Source organism: Centroberyx gerrardi, chromosome 14, assembly GCF_048128805.1.
Source record: "Centroberyx gerrardi isolate f3 chromosome 14, fCenGer3.hap1.cur.20231027, whole genome shotgun sequence".
NCBI classification, from domain to species: domain Eukaryota; kingdom Metazoa; phylum Chordata; class Actinopteri; order Beryciformes; family Berycidae; genus Centroberyx; species Centroberyx gerrardi.
This window is the reverse complement of record NC_136010.1, coordinates 10,942,701-10,966,809: the sequence shown is the minus strand read 5'-3', so window position 1 is coordinate 10,966,809 and position 24,109 is coordinate 10,942,701. Positions and strand designations below refer to the sequence as shown.

Here is a 24,109-nt window from a genome sequence, read left to right as displayed (position 1 = left end):
TTGGGCCAAACCAAAATTGGTCTCAGGCGACCTGTGAGGCCACGGAGTAATCTTTGTGAAACGCTCAAGCAAATTCCACTAGGCTCAATAGAGTTGGACCCCGGCCGCACATCTGTCAGAAAAACAGATCCTAAATTAATACTTGCACATGAATGTTTTCCAAACATGAGGAAAATCTCCCAGCTATCCAGGAATTACTGAGTAAAGCAAACAATAACCACCTCCTAAAACTATCCACTCCATTCTGCTAATTTGACCTACCATTTTTTCCACAAATCAAAGGATTATAATGCTCATTTATCCTTCTCTTTCAATATCCCAACCCTCACGTTATTCCTGACTGGCAAATGTTCAACAGGGCTCCAAAGGGCAGATATGCGAGGCCTCCTTTTCCCTTAATAGCTAAGGAGCATTAGCAATGCTCCTCATTGAGTACATGTAGGGTTGGCTCCCCATGAATCTACCACTTCTCCTGACACTGTCTAAAACAAACTGTGACACCTTTCACCCGCTGACCCTGCTTATGATGTTCTGATAAATTTTGAAAAGAAGAATGAGGGATGAATCAGCTAAACCTAGAGCCACAAGACAGTGACGAACAAGATCTGACAACAGCAGGGGACCTACTGAGAAAAAAACTGGATTGGGCCTATAAGTGAACATAGGGGGAAAAAAACTTTTGGCAAAACTGAACACAGATAAAAGATATTTTCTATAATTGCACTGATCTATCTGTGCCATTGGAGAGAGGCATATAACGAGGCTTTCAACCAAAACAAAGAGACATAAACCCACATTTTAGCTTCGTAATCTTATTAGTTTCAAAAGTTATTTTACTTTAAAGGTGTGGTGAAGACTTTCCCATGGCTACAAAGAGGACCTTTAACTCCTCTTTAAGCAAGTGTGTGGGGCGAGTCTGGCCTAGGACCTTTGTCATGTGTCATCCCCCTCTCTCTCCCAATATTTTCTGTCTCTGTCAACTGTCAAATAAAGGCAAAAATGCCCCAAAAATATTCTTAAAAAAAGAAGTGTGCAACCTCAGATTTTCAAAGAAGTCCCTTTTGGTCTATCTTGAGTCTAGACTGAAAACGATTGCCCATTTCTGCTGCTTTAACCAATGTCCTTTCTGTTTTACTTTATATTGCTTCCAATCTTTTAATTTTGTTCTATTTATGCTGTTTTTATTTACTTTCAATGTGGTTTCAGTGGTTATGTAACTTTTCTATTTAATATCTTATGTTGTTACAATGTTATAATTCTCTTTATCATTGTTAGTAGTAGTTGTATAGTATTGTTAGTGTAGTAGTAGCAGTAGTATAGTATTACTAGTACAGAAAAAGTAGTAGTAGAATATTATTAGTTATATATTATTAGCAGCATCAGCAGGTGCAGCTGCCACCCCATTTATCCATGTGAATTATTCTGCAGTGAGTATAATGTCCTACTTAATGTCATAATAAAAATAATAATGGGGCCACTATATTAAATGAGCATCACATACAGAGTTGTACATGTATGTAAAGGTGTGAGCACACCAATGGCCATCTGTCAGCGGTCCAGCGGTCTGTGTCTGGCTGGACGGAGGGAGGGAGGGAGGGAGGGAGGGAGGGAGGGACCGGGCGATGCTGGACACAACACTCTCCTCCCAGCTGTGTCCTCACTAACCCTTCCACTTCCTGCCCACTCACACCCTCTGAGCTGGGGAAGGCACAGCTGCAATTACAGCACGGCTGCAAGAGCACAAGATTTGGTTAATTAGCCCAACCAACCCCATTCGGTTCTCTGTTGGCTCCTCTTGCTGGTTTGAACTGTGTGAGGGAGTCCGGACCTTCAACTGTGCAGCGTCTATGAGCTAAACATCCAGGAATGACCATTTCAGTTGCTATTGCGTCCATCTCCTTTTAAGCACAATGTATTATATGAACACAAGGCCATCTATCCACATTGACAGAAATCAATGCACTGTGATTATTATTTAAAAATCTCAAGACGGCAAAATGGTAGCACATCCTCTGTGTCTCAGCAACTTGTGTAACTTAACTGAAATCTAGATGCTGTAGACGTTTAGCACTATAGCAAGCATTTGAGCCACAATTACTTTCAAACCGGAGTAGCAGAATAAGGAGACGGGGGATAGAAACTAGATCAAATGAGATAGTGAGTGGGCCAGAGGCTGGGGCTCTTATAAAAACACAAGAGTCTAGTTTCACAGTCCAGTTACATAAGCATCGGCTAACACTCACTACAAAGCACCTCTGCTCACTGTCCTTTCCTGTTCTATCTCCTAAACTATACACAGTATTGACCTTTACTGCAAAGCATACAGATCAATACTGGGACAAGAGCAACAGGTTATAGTTTAAACAGAAGAAGCATGAGAGCAGTTTGGTAACTGCTTCAACAAAAGTTTAGCTTTGGTCTTCCATCAGTTGTTCAGTCAAGGATGGGCTGATACTGAACTCATGCATGAAACAGATCCGCCTCCTGAGCCAACTTAAGGTAGCATCACGTGTGACACATGTTTGTGAAGCTTGATACATCAGCGGCGCGTCACGAAGATGAAAGCCAGGGTGTTGAGTTTCAACGTATGGTGAGACAACTACAACCAGAAGTGCTATGTGTTAAAAGTGTTCTGTCCCGTCCCGGTATTTGCGGTGTCCTGTTCATCTCCGTTTGGCCCTTGAAAGCTATGCGTACCAAAACAAAGACTGACGGAAATGTGATTCAGAAATATTGGATGACAAAGAAAATCTACAGTTTGACATGAAAGTGCTTGCCTATGTTTGTTTCCACAGAATTTTGCTTAATGTTTTATAGCCTGAAGAAGGTTGTGTAACTACATCCCTTCTTTATAACATCAAGGGGCTCATGACAAATCATGAGCCCCTTGATGTCATCCAAAATAGGGAAAGCAGCACACATGCATAGCAGCCAGTCATCTGATTTTGATCTGTCCCGCAACCTTAAAAGGCAAGGAAATGTGTTTCCTTTTCAATAAATTGTCAATTAAGTACACAGAAATGTGTATGGAGACGGAGCACAACAAATCCAGAAATGAGACAATAGTCCTTTTGAGCTTTCTGAACACCCGGGTGGAAGAATTTTGTTGGAAGGCAGACAGAGGGTAACTGATTTGGATTAACCCAGAGTGTGTGAAATTACATCATGAGACCAGGGTCTTGTTATTGTATCTGACATCATCCACAGCGATACTCTGCGCTTTACCATGACAATGACCTGTTAAATGAGACAGAACTAAACAGCCACCAAGAAGAGCTGCCGTAATCTTATCTATGATATCTTACCGTCTGAATAATGATTTGCCTTCCTACGCCAGTGCTCCAAACAGCCAAAGGCACACTGTGTAAGGAAGTCAACCATTTGTGTAAACCTCCGACCTGCAGTGGTGAACCTGAGGTCAGTGTGACCGGCACAGGGAGACTATTAAAATGGCGCCCTCTCCAAATGGATAAAACACTTCATGATAAAATGTTCACTGCTGCTGCCAATATTCTACTAAATTATATATCAGAATGAGGTTTTCTACTCTAACCCCAAAAAACAATCTACACTGAGTGGACAAAGCATTAGGGCAACCTGCTCTTTCCATGAAATAGGCTGAGCAGGTGAAAGCAGGTGAAAGCTGTGATCCCTTATTGACTTCACTGATTAAATCCACTTCAGTCATGTAGGGGGAGATGTAGATGAAGGTGAGGAGACAGGTCAAAGAGGGTTTTTAGTCTTCTTCACAATCCAGACATGGGTTGTGCAGAGTGGGGCGCAACTCAAGAGTAGGATGGAGTTCCTAATATTGTGTACTTGTGTGTTAATTACAGCCTTGCTCCAGCAGTGCATTCTGGCGCTGCCCTGTACATGTGTTGTTGCTGTTTTAGACATCGCTGACAAGTGGGCTAACAAGACAGTTAGCCGGGGTGATGGTGAACTTTGACAGGCAGCCATTAACCCTTTCTGCCAGCAGCGGGCACAGGCTGCACTAGGCTCAACGGGATCTAGAGCAAAAACTGCCCTTAAAAGCCTTAGGGCTTGCGTGCCACACAGATCAACATTTAACACCGCTAATGGATTCCTAATATATAACTCTTGGCCGTCAGCCATGGCTGTTCAGCCTTAAATCCCTGTATTTACTCTTGTGGAGAGCCAAGTTGTTAGTAAACCATGAGCTATCTGTTATTAGAAGCCTCCGCTTCCTCATCCTCGACTCACACAAACTATTATTAGCCGAGCTATTATTGCCCTTATCAGCGGCAGTATTTTAAGAGCAATATTTCTCTTATCACTAATCCTAATTGCTCCCACCCATGATGGTGTAAGTTATCCAGGGTTGTATCACTGCCCCGGGTTGTAATACAATAAGTGGATGAGTCACAAGCTCTTTCCCTCTCTGAGAGGGGGTGGGGTTGGGAGTAGGGGGGCGCTCAGGCCGATCTATTATTTGAGCCGGTGTATTGTTTGGCACCCACGGCATCTGATGATGGGTTCTCACCATTTGATAGCAGCCAAGTGAGCTGGACTGATCCATGCAGCTCAGGGAGACAGACACAGATCACACACTCCACTTCTCCTGGCCCGTGTGTGTGTATATGTATGTATGTGTGTGTGTGCATGCACCCGTAAGTGTGTTTGTGTGTGTGTGTGTGTGTGTGTGTGTGTGTGTTTGCGTGCACAAACTGGGCTGGATTCTCTGGATATAAGCCACTGTGAGCAATGACACAGCCAACAAATAATTAAAAAAAGCAATCATTGGGAGCAACAAGACATGGGAGATATAAACTAAACCATCAACATCTACAGTTAGTTTCAGTATCACTTTAGAATCTGACACAGCAGAAGGTACTGGCCTACAGTACATGTATGTAGGTAGGAGACACAGCACTTGTTATACTTTCCAAGCAAACACCATGAATAATTGCAGAAAGGTTAAGGTAGATTGTGTGGTTGTTGTCAAGCTGTTTTTCTTATGTAAGACCAATGTTCTGGCCTAAATGCATTATGCACGCCTCTGTCATGCCTGTGACAATTCATTGATTGGTATCTTTTTCACCGGTGTTCAGCAGAGGGATCAGTATGTTTCCACTAGTCCCTCATTCGTTGACCCCACAACAATCTGCCTAAGGAACAGGTTTTTCCTCTAGCGCCGGCTCAGCACACAATAACAAAAGCACGGACTAGCTGTACCGCAGACTTCACTCTCTTCTTGACCCGCCTGTCAATAGCTCCTGTTTAGAAGACTCCAGTTGGGATTAAGTTATCCAAATATATCCTCACGCACACAATTGGACAACTTCTGTGTAGTTCCTCGTTAATCCATGTATAACATATTGCATGTCGGCACCATTACAAATTCCTAGAACTAAACAATGGTACGGTAAGTCACATAATCCCCCTTAAGACACTTTGCCGTATGCATGCCCAGCTGTTCCTACTTTAGTTATGGAAATTCATATATCAAAGCAAAAATTCTCTGCACGGCGTCCGGGTGCCAGGCACATAAAAGTTTGATGTTGCCTCGTCTACCCACGAGGGAGAGTGGAGTAACAAAGACACGATGGACAGGTGGTCTCTCTCAGGGCAGCACGCCGAGGGCCAAATTAGCTGTTTTGGGTGTTGTGTGCATGTGTGCATTTATCTGTGTGTATGTGTGTGTGTGTGTGTGTGTGTGTGTGTGTGCGTGTGTCTGAGTTCCAGCCATAGTCTGAGTGCGCGGCGCCATGAAGGGAAACCATAACTCAGGTGACTAGACCAAAGTAGACCAATGGCAGAAGACCAATCGGACTTCACTGTGGTGTATTAAGGTTTATATTGGATTCTGACAGCTGACATTAGTGCTTTTACGTTTTGGGGAAATACATGTATAGGCAAAGGCTTAGGCGGACATTCTTTACGTAGCACTGCATCACTTTCCTATCATGGACAGTATCATGTGGAGATGAGGGGAAATCCTGGCTATCATCAACTCTCAATGTCCACTTTTCATTCAGTTTGAATAGCTAGATTTTATCCAGAGCGTCTTGCCATAAGTTTCATCCGTGTAGAATCTATCAAAATCTTTCAAGCCTTCTTCTTCCATAAGCAAACCCCTAGTTTTGTGCGTGTGAATGAGGTCCTTCTGAACCCTGTGTCTGTAGGATAATGGAGGCACTTCAAGTGAACAACAGCAGTGTAACAACCCCCCCCCCCCCCCACCCCACCCCCCCACCCCCACCCCTCTTCCTTCTTCCTGAGAGCAGCTTTATCTTCATCTGTCTGCAGTCGTCTGAGTGGGCTGTCCTCCAGATCTAGAGCAGAGCTGAGAAACATGGAGATCTATGGAAACAATCACCATGAGTTGCGTGAGCTCAATCTCAGCCCGCCGAGAAATAAAAGGCCACTCTATCTGAGGGGGCTTTTGTGAGAATGGAATCGTGACTCAGAGGGAGAGAGAGAGAGAGAGAGAGAGAAAGAAAGAGGGAGAGCAGAGCGGGAGAAAGAGAGAAAGAACGCAGAAGAGAGAACAGACTGGCAGCCCTTTTACAGCTGGGTACGTCAGCCCGGCATTATTTCACACTCTCCCTCCGTGGTCGTCCCCTTGTCGCCACCGTAACCTCCGCAAACCCTCCCCTCCTGCTTCGCCGTGGAGGTCCCTGACAAAGACGCCTTTTGTCCTCGCCGTCATCAGTCCCACATCTTCTCAGCTCTGATCCTGCGTGAACATCTCCGCAGGGAAAATACAAATTAAGGGAGAAAAAAAACAAGGCTGGGACACAGAGAGGGCCGGAGGATGATGAGGTCCCAGAAGAAGAGACCAGCTTTCCCAGATTATGGAGTCTGGCTATGTGACGCCAGGAGCCACAGAGTGTGTGAGCCTATGTGTGAGATAAAGAGGGTGTGACAGATTGAATGGGGTCCCGCTGTATTCATAAAAATACTAGTAGCTAGGAGCCGGACCGATAGATGCCTGTTCTAAAATGACACAGACAAAATGTGCTGCTCTTTTGTTGAGGGTGAAAAACAGAAAAGGACCCTGAACTTCTTGTCTCTTGATAGAGTGTCACATGCAGAGGAATACAATACGCTTGATAACAGTAAACAACCCCAAACATAGACGTCTTTTCTTACATCTCCAGTAAGAGAGCATGAGTCCAAGACAGAGAGAGCAGCCAGCTTCCAGTCGACCGATGTGAGGCCCATGATGTCCCATCATTGATTGCTCAGAGAACTGGAATGTATTGCCACGGACGGGGCGTCAGTGGGGGTCCAGGCCCTCAGGCAGGCTGCCAGTCCATCAGAGGATCATTACAACCAACCAGGGCTGGAGTGGGCACAGCGGGGCTAAGCACTAGGCCAATGTGCCTATGGTCACCCTGTCTAGGGCATGGGCACTCAACACACAAGCTCACTGGACCAGCAGAGCTATGTCAATATTGCCTCATACAGAATGGCTCCACACTCATCTGGTTGCTTAATGATAAAACAAAACCAATAACATGTCACTACTGAAACTAGGGGATGACAGATATGGGTTTTTGAAGGCCGATACTGATAGTAATATTTCTAGATAGTCGCCTATAGCTGATATTCAGTATCTTTGAATTTGACTATTTTGATGCAAAGAAATAGCAAGTATTCAGAATCTTATTCTTGTCAGGGTGGAAAAGCCTCTGAAACGGTATTTAGATCATGGTACACTAAAACTCTCCATTGAAACCCATACAAATTACATTATAATAATATATAAAAAATATATATATAAATTACAAATTATTAAAAATGAATGAAGTAATAATTAATAAAAGGCTAATATCAGCAAACTGATATATAATTCTATCCTAAACCTAACTGAAACAATCCAGACTGTTACAGACAGCATAAACTGATACAGATTATTTTTGACTGCTATTGTGGAGGTTTGGCAGGTTTCTAAAAAGTTTATTTTAATACATTGTACTGCTCATTAACACATAGGCTAATGTGAATGATTACAGACTAATATGTACAGTATGAGTCCATCCATAATCCATGAGGATCTGATAGCACATACAAAAAGAATAAATAGTCAAAAGTAAGAAATATTGCTCACTCTTTGGGTACTGAAGACATTATAAATGTCTAAATCTATTTTTTCCACACCCTCCACTATGAAGAAGTAATCATCTTATTTTTCGTTGAATTCATTGCACAATCCGAGTATCCCACCCCACCCCGTTTCATTTTACTACAATAGCCTCCTTGTTTTAGGGAATTGAGGCCTGAATGGCACTGTGCTACATTATCATGATATTCCTCCACAATACGGCTAAACGGGCTCATTCAACCCAGATGACCTTCCACAAACCCCAACAGAGTTGCCAATAGCTGCCCTACAGCACAAAACATAGGCTCATTAAAAACCTCATTTGAAAAGCTGCCAAGATTTACAGTACCATCTACTTTTAGTACAGCACCTTGGACATGGGAAAGTGGTTGAGGAGTCTGTACAATGTTTGTCCTATATCGATGCTGAGAAAAAGTAGGGCGTTTCATATCATGAATGTAGTCATAGAGACATTGTGCTCAATTGTAAAGTAATAATAGGGGGCCCAGTTAAGTGAGAGGTGGAGAAATGCTCTTGTTTTCTCATAAAAATAAATATTCCCTTAAACTTTCACCACTGGTTATACTCTATTTAGCAGGAACTGAAGAAATTTCCAAGATGAGATCTTACAGCAAGAAGAACTTTGGATTATAAAGTATTTAGATCAAGTAGTGTGAATGCAATGACTGAATAATAACACAGAAAAAAACCCCATCTGTGAGTAAAGGGTGTATTCCCCTTGATAAAATACAAACTGGCCTACTAAAAAGTCAGGGAAATGAGTGAGTATCTGCAATTCTCTGTGTCTTTTCTACTGTCTCTTACCTGTTTGTTAATGAACTTGTCGTCTTGGTTGAGCTGCCAGGCGGTGACTACGTGTATGGTGGACAGCACAACTCCGCTCAGCACCGCAGCTCTCATCCTGACCGGCAGCAGCGTGTAGATAATGTAGATGAAGAAGACGGTCCACCAGATCCCCTCCGAGGCACTGCGGGGGTCCACCTTCAGCACCCCGAACACTTGCACGACAATCAGCACCCCGATCACCAGGTAGCTGACGATCCACATGTAGTCCTGGTGGAAGCCGTTGCGGTTGCACACCACCATCATGGCCAGGAAGAGGGCCATGGCCACAGAGAGCACCGAGGCGTAGGCCACGTCGGGCGGAGTGTGGGCACAGTGGAAGGCCAGCATGACGCCACACACCACCACCAGCACCCCCATCAGCATGGTCAGAGAGCTCTGGTTGAGCCTGAAGAAGTAGCGCTGGTACAGACGCTCCAGCTTGGACGACTGAAACTTCTTGGACTGGAAAACCCACACCACCCGCATCCAGCAGTCTGCGGCGCTCATCGTCTTACAGCCCCCCGTCCCGGCCTCCCCTAATTCCCCCGGATCCTCCTCTTTCCTGCCCTTCAGCTCCCCGTCTTCGAAGCCCAGGTCCACGGCCTTTAGGCCCAGGTCCCCGCCGCCGCCCATCCTCTTCCCGTAGTGGTCCTCCTGCCAGCCGCAGCGCATGCCGAAGCTGCCCCCGCTGGCGCCCGCTCCGCAGTGGTAATGCTGGGGGGCCGCAGGAGGGGGCTCCAGGTCCTCAGGGTCCCGCAGGCAGCTCATGTAGCGCGGGTTGCACAGCGAGGAGCTGTCCTTCCTCTTCTTGCCATTGCGCTCTCCCCACGCTGTCTTTCGCTCGTCCACTCTGGCTACAAAGAAGCCTCTGGCCCACGACATCCTATAAAAAGGGAAGAAAATACAGCATATAGGTAGAAATACTACAATGGTGATAATGAAGCATTTTAATCTAAACATCCTGCATGCAAAATATGCCAGAGTTTAAGAATTATTGGTCTTGAGGTTAAAGCATCCTCTCACCTGTGTGGGCTTTTTTATGTGTCGCAACACTGCGCTCTTTGGCCAGGCCACTAATTTATCCCAGCGAGCACACACCATGAGCTCAGACTGGCCAGAGGCATCGGAGGTGTGTCTGGGTTTGAGCCGCCCACCTTTGTAAAAACAGTCACAGCGTCAGTCCTATACACCACCTACTGCCTCTACTGGCCACCTGTCTTCCTGGGAAAAGAACAATACACATGATGTTGTTGAGCCAGAGGCAGTAACACCTAAGGATAAAGATCACTATGGAAAAAGAAAGTGATATAAACATGTTTTGGAACACATTCAGTTGCCTAGATCTGTTGATGACCCTGGATGGGGTTACAAAGAGTGTGCACATGTGTATGCACATGTTTGTGTGTGTGTGTGTATCTGTGTGTAATAACCTGACAAAGTGTTTGATAATCAATAGCAGAGATGAGGAATAATGTGAAAGTAAATGCCTCGTCTGTTCTGCTCTCCTCCATCACCTCCCCCCACCGGCCTCTGACAGCATTTCCATGGAAATGATTGGCTGTTTTGTTTGCAAAACACTGGAGTGTGACAACAAAACGTGCTCCAATTATTGCCTCATGCAGCGGGTGCCACTGGTCAGTTTTGTCATCAAAGACCATAAAGTTGAACACAGTCCCATTACAACAAACTCTTCACTGATTGCTGGATTTTGGATGCTTACCACGGGGGCTTTTTGAGGAGGCTAACAGTAACAACGCCAGCCTTGGTAGCTAGAGCCCTGCTATGCTGTATCACTGCAATCTGTCCATAACATCTTGAGTGGGCTGGCTTGGGTGTGCTCTATTTGACAACAAAGGCCTACTGAGTGGGCACCATCAGAGATCAAGAGCTCTCCAGTCCAGATTAAATTGTCCATGCTTCCCCCATTAGCTTTGATGACTCACTAGCTGGCTTCTGGCAGCACATGTCAAGGACACTGCTAACCTCTAAACTTAATAAGCAAATCTGCCAGGCCGACGGAGCTGAGACAAACAGCGGGCACATGTATTGCACACATGGCCATGTTTATAATCAACAGCAGCAGCTTTTAATTTAAGCTGCTAAACCACCACAACAAAAACATCTGATTGGAAAAAGTGGTTTGTCATTTCAAATAGGCTACACAGCATGGTTCATGGACAGTGTCTAGGATAGATATTATTATTATTAAAGAGCAATAACACACTTAGTAACTTGCCTTGTGACTTCACTTCAACCTATTCCTCAATAGCAATGCCTTCATTTAAGGCCCTTCTGATAATAATCTGATAATAGCCAACTATAACTATTACATGGGATCTACTAGTACAACAGCCAACAATGGTATTTTACAATCAATTAAGCATATAGCCTGACCCACTATAGAATAATGCACATATGCATTTAACACATGGTTTCAGAGGACAGATCAGCCGATGTGCTAATCTCTCTGCCAGCATAAGCAAGTCCTACACTCACCTTTGGTACAATTACGACAGGTCAGGCAGCGACATGCGGCTGTTATGTAATACAAACTGTACATGCATGCATTCAGCATGGGATGCGAATACAATTTCTATGTAACATGGCTTTTGCGGCCTATTTTAATCAGCCATCATACGTATAGGCTATTACACATTTAGAGGATGGTGATGTGTTTCATTACATTTCATTACAGTCTAATAACATCATTCTTCTTGTTGTGATACTGCCCAATAGGCTCTCCTGTCATTAGTGATAATATAGACCTGATTTTAAAAGATGTGTTTAGCAGTGCAATTAGCTACACGTGTAGGCCTGTTTGGTTGCGGGCACCCGAAGCCGAATTACATAACAGGACGCTCCGAGTAGCCTGGGCAAGTCAACAGCTAACAATGGTCAACTGTAGCATTTTTATCATGCCACATATGGAGACACTGTACGTCTAGTAGTTGCCACTTGACAGAAACTGCTGGCCTGTAGTCTATACAGAAGAAAGTAGCTCTCGACACACATCAGCATCCTTACTAACTTATCAGCAAAACATTCCGTTGCAGGAGGCAACTTACAGCTTCAATCTTGGCAGTGGATCCCTCTATGTTGCAGGGATGTAACAGTCCAGCCTATAGAAAGCTATTCGGCAATTGTATGGTGATAATGGGGTTTACATACTGGGCCTGTCTTTCTCAATAAACGAGCACGTCATGTTTCCACTCCAAACAGGTTCTTGTGGGGAAAGAAATGACTGAAAATGCTGCGGGCCGCTATGTCAATGGGGGAAAACTGTCGAACAGCTGATTGACTCGTTACCAATGGCAACACAATGACTGTCATGTACCAAAAAAAAAAGTGTAAATGAATTGCCTGTACCTGCATAACGAGCAAGGCTACAGTCTACAGTCCTGCAGAATACTTGAGGCTGCTGAACGCCGCCGCAATCATTAGTGGAAACACTGTAGTACAAGTCAGCTGTTGGCATTTAGTCGGACTGCTGTATCTCCTGACTGCAAGCCGACCTGCTACAAATTAACATTGTACAGAGCAGTTGCCCAACAGAGCCGCGGGAAAGCTTGGAGTGCTACTTACCATTAGATACCCTCGTTCAGGAGTAACACTGCAGTGGAGCTTACATGTATCAATGTCTTGACACGTCGCCGTCTATATGGTTCAGATGCGAGCCCGTCCGGAGGTTTTGGCTTTGAGGGAAACGAGGGAAAACTGCAAAATTGACCGGACAACCTTCGCTCTTCCCAGCCAGAGCTACATTACCACCGCTTCGACCTCGACTCCCTCTCACACATACGGCGAGCTGCATTCCCATTCGTGAACTCAGGAGTCCCCCTAGAGGTGGCCTGAGTGCGTGTGTGTGTCTGTGTGTGTGTGTGTGTGTGTGTGTGTGTGTGTGTGTGTGTGTGTGTGTGTGTGTGTGTGTGTGATTAATCCTACCTTTGGTGCAGTTGTTGCAAAGTGATGACATGTTTTCTTTGACTGTTGTCACTTCTGCGTAAGCCCAAAATGTCAGCCAACATACCATTCACATTAAACGGAACTACATACAGAAGATGCAGTCGCTATTTCAAGCGGCAGAGAATGACATGGAACTTCAGCCCGGTGCTGTCAGATACGCATTCACATTCAGACAGTATTACAGCGCCATCTAGTGGTGGTTTCTTTGTTGTCATCCTAAACATGGAGCCTCAGTCCCCAAGAAACTATAAACTGGTTACTTCAACCACAACATATTGAGAGATTTAATCAGACCATTTTTTCATATACTCTATTCATCCATGAGGTCTGGTCACTTTCAGAAAGAACAGAAGAAACACAGCGTCAGGCTACAGGACTGTCAAGCCAGCCAGTAACCAGCCAATCACACAATTAAGTTTGGTCTCTAAACCAGTAAGGCAACACTAATGTTGACACAGAGGAATCTGTTGACTTTTTAGCCTTTAAAAAAACAACACACCCGATGACTCGGCTCACCTCAGATCACAAGCAGGTCACAGCTGAAAATATGTTGTTATTATTATTATTAGTAGTAGTAGTATTAGCAGTAGTAGTAGTAATAGTATAGTATGTTATAAATAGGCCTATTGTTTACTAACAATAATTACACTGACTTGAGAGTTGTAGCCTCTGTAATTTTCTTTTTGCTCATACTTTTATCTGATAACTGAGAACTATTCCAAATGAACTTATCCAAAAGCCAATTTTAACCACTAAATCTTTCTGTGATAAAATGTAGACTCTATAAATGTATCTTGGATCATTTGGAAGGGAATAAAAAGTGCAGTTGTCATTAAACTCCTTGCCCAGCAGTAGGCGCCATTGGTAATCAAACCGTTCCCATGCAGCCCTGTTTTTACCACTTCCACCTGGTAGGTGTGGGCAATTTGAATGTAGAGAGCATAAAAACTTTGAATAAAAACAGCTGCAGCAATCTAATAGCCTAGAAAAAAATTCTGTGTGTGTGTGTGTGTGTGTGTGTGTGTGTGTGTGTGTGTGTGTGTGTGTGTGTGTGTGTGCGCGCGCGCGTGCGTGCGTGCGTGTATGGAGAGACAGATTGAATTGAGCGAGAGCTCCAGAGTGACTTGCTCTTGTCTTTTTGACATTGGCATTACCTGACTTTAGCGGTCGATAGCCCCTGTGAAAATGGACAGTAGCAGGATGTGAGCGGGCCAAAGTGCTGGATCAGTGAAAACCGAGAAGACCTGCATCCCACCCTCCCTGCCCAACTTCAGACAGCGGACACTAGACCGCTCCTTCCTCTGAAGGCAGCATCTCAATCAAACACACCTCCGTTTGCCAGAACGCACAGCTGCAGCACAACAGAAATGTTAGTAAACTGTTTGCAGCATAACTCAGTACTTTGACATGTATGTGCAACACTTACATCATTGGACATACTTCATTTTCACTGTAGTGTAATTTCAACAGGAGTTGTAGGCTAATATACTAAAGGGCCTATCACATTTCATTATTTTCTCTTGCATAAGCAACAAATCCTGCTGATCCTTTGGGGCAACATTTGCTTCGTTAGCAAATCTTTATTAACTGGGTCGAAAACATATTGAGTCACATTCTATAAATTACAGAGAAAACTAAAAAAGGATTACTCATGCAGCCGATATAAATCTATGCAGTCAAATGTTACACAAATAGGTGTCTCTGTAAATGAGTTTCTGGTGCAGAAGAAATTCAGTTAGAACAGAGATTAAAGGAAATATTAACCCGTGAGGCTGATGCCAAACTTACAGACGACCATCATGTCATCATATATACAAATTCAAAAATAGAGATCCTACATGAAGCCACAGAAATCCTTAGGGACTATGTGAAAAGTGCAGGTCCTGCATTATTTATTAAGAAAGGGGGTAATCTATCCACCCGTGTATCCGTGCATAGCCTATGGCTTTGTGTACAGCCATTGATCATGTCATGAATCAAGAAACAAGAGATTAGCGCAGATGCCACTGAATCTTCACAGAAATAATGCCTTGGGTAGCCGTTTCTCTTCTGTTGGGCAAATGTTTGGACGAGGAGAGCCGCTCTGCCTCTAGTTGTTGCCATCAAACTGTGGCTTCTTCCCCCAAGTTGGGCTGAGCTGACCGAGGTTCCTGTTAATTGCGGATGTCCCTGACGAATTCAAGCGTCTTTCTGCTTAACGAGGTTGGTTCATTTTCAGTTGTTGGTTTACATTTTTTCTCTTCGGGGCTGATCGAGGTAATTTGTGACGGAATGCGAGATTTTGACCGCTACGTAGGGGTGTAAACCCCAGCTGCACGTCGTGTATTATAACCTTCAGACATCAACAAGGGAGAAGTGTCGGTAAAGGTGGAATAAGGTCCTTCGTGGGATACTATAATTAATTTAGACAGGCTGACATCACTGGGAATCTTTCACTCCGGCGCTCAGCAGCCTCGGTAGGCAGTGTCATCCTGCCAGCAGAAATCACGGGGGAAATAGCCGCCGTGTGTAAATGTGGTCTGCATTCGGCTAAAATGTTCATGCTAAACATTTTGACGAATAAAATAATTGTTCAAGCCGGAGCAACAGATGAAAAATGTGTGTCCCATCCATCGCTCTGATCTGTCGGTCTGTTTGTTGTTTCTCTCTCATCGTTTCCAATGGGACGAGACACCTTACAGTATGTGACTGGAGAAATAAATTAGGCTACATGTAGGTTTTGCTCCCAGTTTACAATTGTAATTGCATGTATTACAATCAATCTGTCACACTTACAATAAACCTCCACACAATCCATGTGTTTTTTTCACACTTAAATACCATCCAGTAGCCTTTAAGATTTCACTTACTCTTAATGACTTTGTACAGACGAATCAATTAATTGTCAACACCAACAACGATCAGAGGTGAAGTTACAATCTGTTACGTTACAGTGTTTCCTTTTGTTGTCACTCCTCCACCATGGGCTTTTCCCTTGTAACCATTGGTAACCACTCTTTAAACATTCCATGACAGGCTTGTAGCAACTGATGATGTAATAACTTGTCAACATGCAATAGTACCCCTCAAAAAAGTTGCTATACAGCCTATGTAAAAACATCTTCAGACTGATGTCGATAATGTAAAACAGATATTACATTATTACATCATTAACTGGTGATTATTGTATTATAAAGGGTGTAACATTTTTTCAACTGATGATGCAATGATACTTACTGATAATGTAACAACTCCCCACAACAGTCAGGAAATGTCAAATTCATTTAGATTTTTTACATTGTTTTGATGGCACTTTGTTTCAACGTCTCTTATGTGTTTGTTGTGAGACTTGATGACCTTGCTTACTTGCTTGTTTATGGTTCATCATCATCGTTGTTGTTGATGATGATGATGATGCTCCTATTATTAGCGTGAAAGGTTATCTGGGGTGTTTTGCTTATACCTTTTCATGTGGCTGTGAGGGTCAGTACATGTCCCACAGGGTTTTGCCCTATGAGTTTTACACATCACAAGAGAGGAGGGCTCTGCATAGATAGATAGATAGATAGATAGATAGATAGATAGATAGATAGATTTCTACTCACTTGATGGAAAAGGCTTTTACAGACTCCTTGGTAAGATGGAAGTCCACTACCAGCTCCTTTGTCTTACTGACATTTATCTATTGGTGATTCTCCTGGTATCATACAATAAAGTTTTCAACCAGGCCATAATACTCCTCTTCCTTCCCCTCACCAATACACCCCATGATCAGAGAACTTCTGACTCTGGGATGTATCTGATGTCAGAGGTGTGGAAGGGGAGAGTACAGCACCCTGAGGAACACCCGTGTTCCTCACCACCATGTCGGACACACACTGCTGGAGGCGTACAAACTGTGGCCTACTGGTGGAACAGGCCATGATCCAGGACACCATCTGGGGATCCATCTGCAACTGCATGAGCTTGCTCCCCTGCCAGAGGGGCTGGATGGTGTTAAAGGTGCTTGAAAAGTCAAAAAACACGATTTTCACTCGGCTGCCAGCCTTATCCAAATGGGTAAAGGCCCTGTTGAGCAGATAGATGATTGCATCATCCGCTTCAATGTGTGTCTGGTAGGCGAACTGCAGGGGGTCCAGCGAGTCTCTCAAAAGGGTCTAAGATGGTGCAGCTGCAGCAGATCCATCCGATGTGCTGGAGTTGAGAGGGAGGGAGGCGGTGGAGTGCTTAAACTCCATCAAGCATCTGGTCGAAGCAGTGGTTTGGCACTTCAAATTAACATCTCTTCTCGAAAAACACAGAGTGAATGAAGGAAGGGCTCGTGCTGAGGCATTTGAGTTGTGGCAGATGTCAGGTGAAGGACATTTTTTGAAAATAGGTTTGAGTTTACTCCTTTTCTTCATAACCATCAGTGAGTTTTGGGATGAACTTGCTTTCAATTAGAATTTTCTTTTTTTTCTTCTTTCTGAACATAGAGCAGAGGAGAGTGCCACAAGGAGCAAAGCACGACACCAAAAAACAGGATTCGTCAGATAGTTAATTTCATCCAACTGGTGGAGTTTTGTTGAGTATGAGTGGAGTTTCGTTGTGTATTACATGACATTTTTTGTTGGGCAAGTTAAATTCTTTCAGTCACAATATTGTGGAGAGTGCTTTCATATTTTTGATAAGTAACACTTTCATATTGTTAATTGTTGTTGATACTTGATACATCAAAAAACCCATTTGAAGCTTGCAACATGCATGCATTCTTATGAATAATTACATTATAGGTCAATACTATTACATCATCAGTTATAAATATGTTACCCCCATTATAATGCTTAATAATTGCTTGTTAATGTGATGTATCCCATTATCAGTAAGGAAATTGCTACAGATTTATTACATTTTTGACTCATGTAGAAAGATATTTTATTACATTTTGGAAAGTTATTACAGCATCCGGTTGTAATTAGATCAGCTGCTGCAAGCCTTCTATTTAGTGGTTTTAATGGATTGCTCATTTACTGTATGTGTTCTTTTAACCACGCTGTGTGATCTAGCTAACACCCCAAACAGACATTATGTAATATCTGTATGTTTACGTTATTACCGCATAAAGTAAGTGAACTGTGTGCAGTGCTGCTTGGTGACACACTCACTCGCTTCACTGTCATCCCAGCAGTCTGTCTCCTTGTCCCTCCTCTTGGCGTGAACACTTCAAACAGGGATCAGGCCTGTGTCGGAGCACATGCTGTACCTGCATGTCTGAACCCATCAGCCACCGTGCAACCTCATGAAAGGAGTTTGGCAGTAGCCAGGTGTCATCTCCCTCCACTCAAAAATCAAAACGCAGCACCCCCGGTACCTTAAAATAGCCCCCTCATCCATAATGCACCAGCAGCAGCTCTGCCCACAGAGGCGCTTCATATGGGACAGACTGACAGACATCTGCACTCAATGCTTGGGTGCAGTTCATAAAGCTGCTAGTGCAGAGTCTCTCTCTCTCCCTCTCTCTCTCTCTCTCTCTCTGTCTTTTTCTCTCTCAACGCAAAGCATTGTGGAGTTTAGTTTTCAAACCTTCATTCATTCATGTTTTATTCACATCTACTGCTCATACAGAATTCGAATTGATGCTCTCTCCCTCTCTTTCTCTCTCTCTCTCTCTACTTCGTTGCCTCACTGTTTCCTGCAACCTTTCCTATGAATTATGAATCTCAACTTTGCTGGAAATTTTGCACAACAGCCGTAGTCATGCTTTTCTGACGTAAAATTAGTCCATCTTCGGATGTATGTATGTTGTTGATTTCACTCGGTACCTTATGCAAGGTAGTTGTGTACAAATTGGCATATAGGGCAAATAGATCTTTCTTCCTTTGGATTTGTGGTTGGTTGAGTGATTGATTGTTTTAATCTGCAAGGGTGATAAAAACTCACGCATACCCATACACACTAACAAACACACACATAGCAGCTGAGCAGCTGTCAGAGTACAGCCAGCCATGACATCCACAGAACACACTCAGCGAACAGAGGGCTACTCTGGGGACCCCTCCACATGTCGAACAGAGAGACAACCAACATGGCTCCCATATCCCCTCACCGCCATAACACTTTTCTCCTTCTTCTCTCTCTAAACTTTTGGCTTTTGACATGTTGAAATCCATGGTGGCTGGAGAAAGAATGTGATAGGACTGTCAAACGGGCTGCTTGTTCACTTTGAGGTTTTTGTCCTTGTGTTTGTGAGTTATCTCAGACTCGAAAGGAGCGACTAAAATAAGACTTTGACGCTGTAGAACTGGTTCTCTCAATTTAACTGTTTATTGTTTGCCTTCATGACTGCGATACACTGCTGTATACACTAGTAGTTGGATCTGAAAGGGTGGACCGATGTTACATTGCGATAGGACAAAGAGGAGATTTTGTGACCTTGATTCTTGCTGTAAGATACAATGCCCTCCAACATAACATCATACATAACATAACAGTCATTCTGCTAGCTACAGTATACAAGTGATGTGTGATCAATATGTGATATAGTCCTGAACGAAGTTAACATGCAGTTGTGATACAGAGTCCTGGTGGACAGGCGAGGTAGAGATGAAGGGAAGAGAGGAGGAGAGAGGGTGGGGAGGACGATATGCAGGGTAGAGAGAGCCTTACTGACGTGGCAAAGGGTTGTGTACTGGAGAGAGAGAGGTGGAGAGAAAGAGAGGAGGGGGGGGCAGAGAGAAAGAGAGGGATAGACTGCTTACAAGCACGCTACAGTACACTTCAGTGTTACCCAAGAGAGAGAGCACACCATGACTGACTAGCAGAGAGAGAGAGCGAGAGAGAGAGGGAGTGTACTCTCCTACCTCCAACTGAGTAAGTACGCTGCCATGTCTTTCTCTGGACTAGCTCACTGCATCTATTCTCTTTGCGCCTGCTGCAAATTGCATTTGTATTCACTCTAACCCTATACCTTGGATCTATGGGTGCTTTTCTGATAATTACCTGATGTGATGGTGATAAAAGATGTAGGTTATTTCTGTAAAAAAATAAAAAAGAGAAAATCTTTCAACTCTGCCCTGACAATTTGGAGCTGAAGTTTGAGAAATTGAGTTGATGTATGCCACAGTCAAAGTGGGGCACTGTAGAATCTTATACTACATGTGATGTTTTGAGAAATCTGACGTATAATCTAAACTTCTTACCCTCAGTGGAGATATTTCTGTTGAAAGTCGGTTGTACTAAAGCAGAAAATGGCATTTAGAGCAGTTGTGTGACAGAGGAGCCGTGGTGGGAAGCTGTGGGCATACTTGCAGGCGTTCATGCTTTCTCTGTTGGTGGGGGGAAGGAGTGCATTTGGGACCGCTAGGCTTCCTGTGTGGGGTCAATTAAATACTGCATGAGACAGAGCACTAAAAGCCTGTCCCGTGAGGAGCGAAGTGCTTTGTGTGTTTGCGTGTGTGTGTGTGCACGCGCATGTGTATGTGTGTGTGTGTTGGCGCATCAGTGTGCAATGCCTTGATTAAATTTGATGAACCAGCAATGTTAAGAGGGCCAAAGATTCCTGTTCCAGTCTCTCTTCGAGTTCCTGTTTAGAAACGCTGCCTTATGTCTTTACATATTATTATCAGTATGGAAGTAAATATGCTCTTCTTCAGTTTTACATATGATATGTCTGTTTGTTAGGCAGGTCTTATCTAGGGCACCCCTCTATTCCACATTTTACACATCACCAATTTATTCAGCTGGCTTTCTTTTAAAAAGGCACGTTCCCTCAGGCTGTAACATCTACAATCTGTACGTACAAAGGACTTAACTCCAACCACAGAATATTCTAGTCTACTTATTTATTTTGATAAACCAAGCCTACGTAGTTATTCAAAATGTGAAAGATCGAAACTTGAAAGAAAACGCACAGTTTTAGATGTAAAACTGAATCGTATAGATTGTCGCAAGATATGTAGGGTGCCATTACATATTGATAAGTCTGACATTCCCTCAGTTAGCTCAACCCAGTAGTCAAGATGCACCAATTAGGCCTAACTAAAACCTACAGCCTAAATCAGGTCAGCTCCTAACAAACACATCTGATTTAATGAAGGATGCAGCACTGTGCCATTCTCTGCTGCACTGTAGGTACCCAGCTTTATGTGGGTTAGCTCCAGCCTCTCTGCACTTTGAAGCAGTTTGGTGAAGTCAGGTTGAGGGATCCCTGGGGGGATGAAAGCCTAAGTATGCACAGCGTAGCCGGCAAGGCCAAGTCGACAGCGTGGATGAAAGATAGAGATTCCTGGCCAGGCTCACTGCGCCCTGCCTCTCCCGCTCCATTGTATGCCAGCGTCAGTGTCGGTTCATCCTTGATGATTCATGTCATTACATTGTCCCCATTGCATCAGTAGCATTTCTCTTTGCAGTAATACAAGATGTCCCCTATTTTTAAACCTCTGTATGAACAGGCTTCTTCTTTGTGAGAACTTGGTGTCCTTGGTGAGGAAGCGGCTCTGGATGTATTGTTGTGTAACCTGTGTTGAAATGACTCGGAAGTGCTTATTTTTAGGCTGCAGGGTCTGCCAAGGGCTCGTTACAGGCAGGGAGCAAGCATCCTGAGGTAACATTAGAGGAGGAGGAGGGTGGAGCTGCTCGGGACAGGATGGAGTATCTATCTGGGTGGCTCTCCTATTGATCCACTCTGCCCTGCTCTGGTTGCACTGTCAAGGGACCTTCTCTGGCTCTGGTTGATCCACCTCTGCCTGTAATGCTACCTCAGCTCCCACTGCGCCAGGATAGCAGGTGTTTCTTCATCATACGCCGGTGGCCTAAAGGTTGGAGGAGTGGGCTTGTGACTGGACTTACTGGGAACATTTGGGATGCTCTCCCCTTCCTAAACAACTACTGTCGAAGTGCCCTTTAGTGAGCCACTTAACTCCCAATTGCTGTAGTGGAGCTGATCAGCTGCCTGCAGTAGAAGACTGTGGTTGTACTGTGTAACTGTATGAATATAAAGGAAGGCGGTGCTCAGCAAAACTCTTCCCTGGATAAAAATAGATAACAAACCCTTCTGTACATATTCAGCTTCAGCATGTGCCACTTTTTCTACTCACCTCCCCACCTCTTACTCTAACCAGGGTCCACATCCCACCCCCACTCTAATGGTTAGGCTGTTGTTTTTCCCCTTTGTTGCTGGTGTAACCATGTTTCTCTTTATTGGTCTTGATTGTGTGCTACATAAATAAAATTATTACTAACATGAAATGCAACTGAATCACATGACCAGGAGGGCTGGTGATGTCGGAGGTTGAGATAACCCTGGATCTAATGTGATCCTTTTGTAATAAAGATGATAGGAGGAAAATGTCAAACCACACTCGCTGCAGCGTCTGAACACATGCTGTAGACTTAACACAGGCAAGCTTCAATGTGGCTGTCTGTGCTCGTTCTCCATATAGACACTTAGTTCACATTCAGACGGGCTATCTGGCATCAGTGAATATAGTTGGGCCATTCTCAAATCCGCTTTGCTCTTTCTTGAGGGAATTCATCAAAACTCAGTGAACTTTGACAGCCCTCCCTATCCAAACCACCCCCCCACTTAACCAGCCTAAGGACTGTAACGGGTCCTCAGATGCCTGTTCATCAAGCAGAGGAGGAGAGGAGAGGAGAGGAGAAGAGAGGAGAGGAGAGGAGAGGAGAGGAGAGGAGAGGAGAGGAGAGCTGAGCTATGTTTAGACTGACTGAACAGCAAAAAAACAACAAAAAACTAACAAAAAAAACATTCCGTTTTCAATCTTCAGTCCCACAGCTGTGATGCACTGACTTTCTCCCTCCCTCTCCCATCTCTCTCTCTCTCTCATCTCCCTCTCTCATTGTTTCTCTCTCACTATCTTGCCCTTTCGTGCCTCTCTCTCTTCTTCTCGCCATCATTCTGTCTCTCTCACTTCAATTCAATTTTAAGAGCATTAACAGTTAACATTACCAACGCAGACAAGCAAGATTATAAACTATAATATATAAGCTTTTCACTGCTTTTCACATTTTTTTCCTCATGGTGTTCAAGTTATCCTCTCTCTCTCTCTCTCTCTCTCTCTCTCTCTCTCTCTCTCTCTCTCTCTAAGTGTTTTTCCATCCATCTAGTTTGCTATCTACAGGTACAGCTACATGAATGTTAATCTCTCTCTTTCGCTCTGTTTCCATTTCTAGTTCTCTCTTGTTCTTTTTGTTTCCTCTGTTTTTTTTTTGGTTCCTCTCTGTCTCTGCTTCCCTCTCCCACTGTTTGAAAGGCTGTGTTGCTCAATGGCTGCTCCAGCACAACACTAATGATGAAAATAGTCGCCCCATCTTCTCTGTTCCAAAGAGCAGGCATTTGAGGGAGCTGGCTGCTCTAACTACAATAATGTGTGTGTGTGTGTGTGTGTGTGTTCTTGCCTGTGTTTGTCAGCTTGCCTGCCTGCTTCCCTTTAATTTTAAAAAGCCACGCAGAAATATAGCCCTGAGACATTTTTTGCTAAAAGCGCTGGTGGAGTGCACTTAATTCTTAAGCAGCCAAAGTTGAATGAGGGTGAGAGAGCGCACGCTGCCAGCATAATGGACTCCAAAGTAGGGTCCTCAGCGCCTGGGGCGGCCCGGAGAGAAGAAGCATGCAGCGCTGGCTTGCCTCTAATAGAAGCTAAGTCAAGCCAGGAACAATGAGGCTGTCTCCCACAATAGGGACCTCTCTACTGGCTTATGGAGACGTATGATGGACTGAAGATGGCTGCTTGCTGACTCACCCCTGCATTTCTGTAGGCTCATGCATCACCTTCCTGTCAGGAAGATGGTGCAGGGCAGGCAGACAGGCGGGCAACCACACAGCCCTGCCCTCCTCTAGTCCTCTCCTCTCTTTTCTAGCCATCTCTCTCCGTCCTGGTCCTCCTCTCTTCCTGTACTCCGCTCCCTCCGTCTCCCTGTCCTCCACCATCTCTCCCCCTCTCTGTTTTCTCAGTTTCACTGAGCTAGAAACAGCCGCCAAACTGGTGCTGAAGCAGTCACCAGTCCAGCGAAGACAGCTGGTAACCCACAGCACTAATTGGCAGAGAAATGGCAATTACAGTTTCACTTGTCTCTCAGCCTTCCTCTCTTGGTTTTTGTTATTATCACTTAGCATGGCTTACATAACTGCTCACTCTTTGTTCTGTCTTATTTATAGAAGTTCTATGTGCACCCAGTGAAAAATGATACTCCACAGTGTGTATGAGTAAACACCAGACCAGCCAGACTGTGGAATTGGTTGTTTTTAAGTCA

At 44.2% G+C, this 24,109-nt stretch overlaps 1 protein-coding gene across 1 annotated transcript in view; it reads right to left on the bottom strand.

The window, feature by feature from the left end:
- The window catches only part of LOC139927688 (adenylate cyclase type 6-like), a 30,440-nt gene extending 17,786 nt beyond the window's left edge, over positions 1-12,654 (bottom strand). Inside the window, exons 1-3 of the mRNA XM_071919925.2 lie at positions 12,500-12,654; positions 9,941-10,071; positions 8,897-9,800 (exon numbers count right to left, since the gene is read on the bottom strand). Coding sequence (XP_071776026.1) covers positions 8,897-9,799 — 903 coding nt within the window. The 5' untranslated portion in view covers position 9,800; positions 9,941-10,071; positions 12,500-12,654. The remainder of the gene's footprint in view (positions 1-8,896; positions 9,801-9,940; positions 10,072-12,499) is intronic.
- Positions 12,655-24,109: the final 11,455 nt, after the last annotated feature.